The sequence below is a fragment of the Myotis davidii genome, unplaced genomic scaffold (assembly GCF_000327345.1).
Source record: "Myotis davidii unplaced genomic scaffold, ASM32734v1 scaffold238, whole genome shotgun sequence".
Lineage (NCBI taxonomy): Eukaryota > Metazoa > Chordata > Mammalia > Chiroptera > Vespertilionidae > Myotis > Myotis davidii.
This window is the reverse complement of record NW_006293779.1, coordinates 3794710-3798488: the sequence shown is the minus strand read 5'-3', so window position 1 is coordinate 3798488 and position 3779 is coordinate 3794710. Positions and strand designations below refer to the sequence as shown.

General features: G+C 46.3%; 1 protein-coding gene across 2 annotated transcripts in view; it reads left to right on the top strand.

Annotated features, from left to right (window-relative positions):
* The window catches only part of CLIP4 (CAP-Gly domain containing linker protein family member 4), a 55925-nt gene that overhangs the window by 20722 nt on the left and 31424 nt on the right, over positions 1-3779 (top strand). For both annotated transcript variants that reach the window (XM_015566349.1, XM_015566348.1), the window contains one exon: positions 777-895. In XM_015566349.1, the coding sequence (XP_015421835.1) occupies positions 777-895 (119 nt within the window). The remainder of the gene's footprint in view (positions 1-776; positions 896-3779) is intronic.

The window sequence follows — 3779 nt, the reverse complement described above, 5'->3', positions numbered from 1 at the left end:
TTCAAAGTTATTAAAATGTCCTTAGAATTGCAAGATTTTATTTCTTATTCTGAAGTCCAAATTATTCATTTGTTGAATAAAGTATTATGAAAGAGTATAATATGTAGACATTTATATTTTTAATTAGTTTTTTAACTTCTTCCTGGTGTGAAAATTTTGCTCTTTTTTTTTTTGTGAAGGGTCAGATAGTAAATATTTTAGGCTTTTTATGGTCTCTGTTGCAACTACCAGATTCTGTAGTTGTGGCATGAAAGTAGCCATAGAGAATATGTAAATGAATGTGTGTGGCTATGTTCAAATAAAACGTTATTTACGAAAACAGATGGTGATTTTGATTTGGCTCATGGGCCATTGTTTTCTGGGCCTGACCTAAACCCTACTACCTCATTGTAGTCATCCTGGTAAATAGATGAGAGGTTTAATGAGAGATTGTGTGAAGACAGTTGTCTCCACAAACATGAATTATTGCCATTAATTGCTTTTACATATAGTTTAGTTTGTGATAGTTAGAAAGCTGATGAAAACATTACTCCATTTTATAATGAAATTTTATTATGCTGAGAACATAATTGGTTAACCAGATTGTAATATGAAAATTTTGTTCCATTGAAAATTTTGTCCCATTGTGAAATGTTGCTTCTGGTGGGTTAAGTCTCAAAATTGGCTAATAGAGCTCCTCCCTCCAGCATTCCCCCAAGCCCCCAGATTGTCCCCTTTTACACTATACTAGTGAAATTTAAAGATTTAGTTAATATGCTTGTGATGTTTGGTTGCAGATGTGGATGCTACGTGCAGTGACTTTAATTTTGGAACAGCTCTGCACATTGCCGCTTATAACCTGTGTGCAGGCACCGTGAAATGCTTATTGGAGCTTGGAGCAAATCCCGCATTTAGGGTAAGAAGTTACATTGAAAGAATTTAACCATCTAACATTATCTCCCAGTAGGGAGTTGAATCTAGATGTTGTTTCTGAATTCTGTGTACGCAAATCATTTATTTTTGTGTGTCCCTGTAAAGAGTAATGGTGTTAACCTTCATCTCAAATAAACGTGAGGCAAGCGGTGAAGTTCAGCCCCTGGTATTGAGGCGTCTACAGACCTGCTTCCATTCAGTAACATGAAATGCCCCTCAAGTGTCATCGTCTTCGAGTTTAAGGATCTTTCATTTGGGCTTTTGATGTATTTATAAATGTTAACTGTCAAATACAAGTGCATATATGCAAGTTATATTTCTGTATTAAATTATATTTTAAACTCTTTTGGAAAGAAATTTTATTCCAGACAATTTTAAAAGATGCACATTTCAAAATGGAGCGAACTTTAAAAAACCAAATTAAAGGAAAAAACGTATTTTTTCAAGGTAATGTTACTGATTTACAAAGTCACCACCCAGGGTTGAATTTCCTAAACTTTAAATCCTTTGGTAGTCTATTGTCTTCACGGCAGCGGCTCTTATATTAGTGCCAGTGACAGGGATTCTTCCCGCGCGGTCTCTGCCTGCCCTTGTGGGGCAAGGGTGGGAAACGTGTGAAAGAGCCTCGTCTCTTCTCTCCTTCTCTTCCCTGGTTTCCTCCCCCCTTCACTCCTCCCTGCTTCCTTGCCACTTTTCTTTCTGTTTAACCTCATCAGGTTAGGGAGGTGGGTGGGAGGGTGTCCCTCAGCCCCACTTGTGCCCTATCCCAGTCTGGGATCCCTTGGGAGATAACCACCTGCTGGCTTAGGCCCGCTCCCCAGGTGGCAGGCCTGATCCCTCAGTGCCTGCCCCACCTCCCTGGGTCACGCACACAGCAGGGCCGATCCGGGGATTGGGGCGCCGCCCTGGGTCGCACATGGCAGGGCCGATCCGGGAGTTGGGGCACTGCCCCGGGTTGGGATGCCCGTATGGAGGCCAGGCGGGCTGGCCGATCGCTGCTGCACCGCCTGGCCACCGGGTCAGGCCCCGGGTCGCAGATAGCAGGCCAGGATGGCATCAGGGCAGGTGGGATGGCGCTGTCCCACCCCACTGTCCCGGGTCGCAAATAGCAGGCCCAGATGGCAGCTGGGCAGGCAAGATGGTGCTGTCCTGCAGTGCCTGCAGTATGCAAATTAGCCGCCATCTTTGTTGGTGGTTTATTTGCATATCACGCTGATTAGCCCATGGGAGGTGTAGCGAAGGTATGGTTAATTACCATGTTTGTCTATTATTAGATAGGATGTTTACTTTGAATTTATATTAGTTCACACAAACACTCCATCCATGCTTTTGTTTCGGGCCTCTGGTCCAGTTTAAGAACCCATTGTGGCCCTCGAGTCAAAAAGTTTGCCCACCCCTGGAATAGAGTCTAGAGGGGAGGGTGGACAAGTAAGCAGTGGGTTTTGCTGTAGAGTGTTTAGTGGTAGAGAGGTGAGTGCGTGTGCACAGAGGGCCTTTATAGGGGGGGTGTCTGGCAGAGGTGACAGTGAGTGCTCAAACCTAGTTAAAATTAACCGGGCACATACAGGAAGGAGGTGAGAAAAGCATTGTAGGCACAGACAGTAGCATGAGCAACGGCTAGGGGATGATAATTCAGTTTGGCTGGAATGTGAGGGTGAGTGTGTTTGCTTTTGCTGGTAAACTGTTGACAAAACCCCAGTAGTGGAGAGAATATTTTGAACCCAGTAAGATGCAGTTGTTGGCGGTGGCGAGAAAGGCACCAGGTGTTAGACCACTGGAGTCAGACCAGACCTGGGTTCAGCAACCTCCGTACTTGAGCTCTGGCCAGGAAGGTACTCGGAGCCAAGACTCACACTATAAGAGAACATTTATTTAGAAAGTAACAGAGGTAGAAGCGAGTGGTAGGAGAAATGGGCTCAGGCAACAAGTTACAGAGGCAAACGAAGGGTCTTTGAAGCTTAGGAGAGGAAGGTAATGGTGATGCGCCTGGGGGTGGGGGTGGAGAAGAAGGGGAGGGGACAGGCACAGGGGTGCTCCCAGGAGGGAGAGCACAGGGGGTCCTCCTCGTCCTGAGGGCTTTTAAGGGTGGAGTATTTGGGGGGGGGGGTCCCAGGAGAAGACTTAATAGAATATTCATCAGCTTTCTTGGTGGTGCTTTCAGGGCCATGGTCCCCACTGATTGGTTGACGCCAGGGCAGGGGTCATTAGTCAGTGCAGCTGGTCCTGGTGTCAGCCATTCGTCTGATTTTGTTGTTTTTCTGGGCCTGGAGCTGAAACACAACTGAGGCTTAGATGCATATGATGTGGGTCAGAACCTCACCGTCCCCGGGGGTTTGGGTCAGAACCTCATTGTCCTGGGGGTTTGGGTCAGAGCCTCATTGTCCCGGGGGTTTGGGTCAGAGCCTCACTGTCCTGGGGTTTGGGTCAGAACCTCATTGTCCTGGGTTTGAGTCAGAACCTCATTGTCCCGGGGGTTTAATGCTTAAGGGCTGTTCTCCAGCCCCCTCGTTCATTCTCCCAGCAAGACTAGCAACATGCCAGGAGAGGAAAGGTCAGGGAGTGTTTGAATGGCAAGATCAGTGATAGGAAAGGTCAGGGGTCTAAACCATATGACCAGAGAGAGACACCTATGGGAGGAAGGGCCTTGTTTTTCCAGTTTTGCCTGTTGGCTAGGCACCCGGGGCTTTCCGCCTGGCGATCTATTGTACCTCGCCCGTCAGCCTTGCTCTGTTCATGTCTGTCTGTCTGCCTACCACACGGCAAGGTATGTCATTGAGGTGAATTGCCAATTCATGCCAGAAATAATAATAGATTACCATATTTTGAAGTTTAGTACTTAGAAAAAGAAAATCAGTCAATGTGGTTCA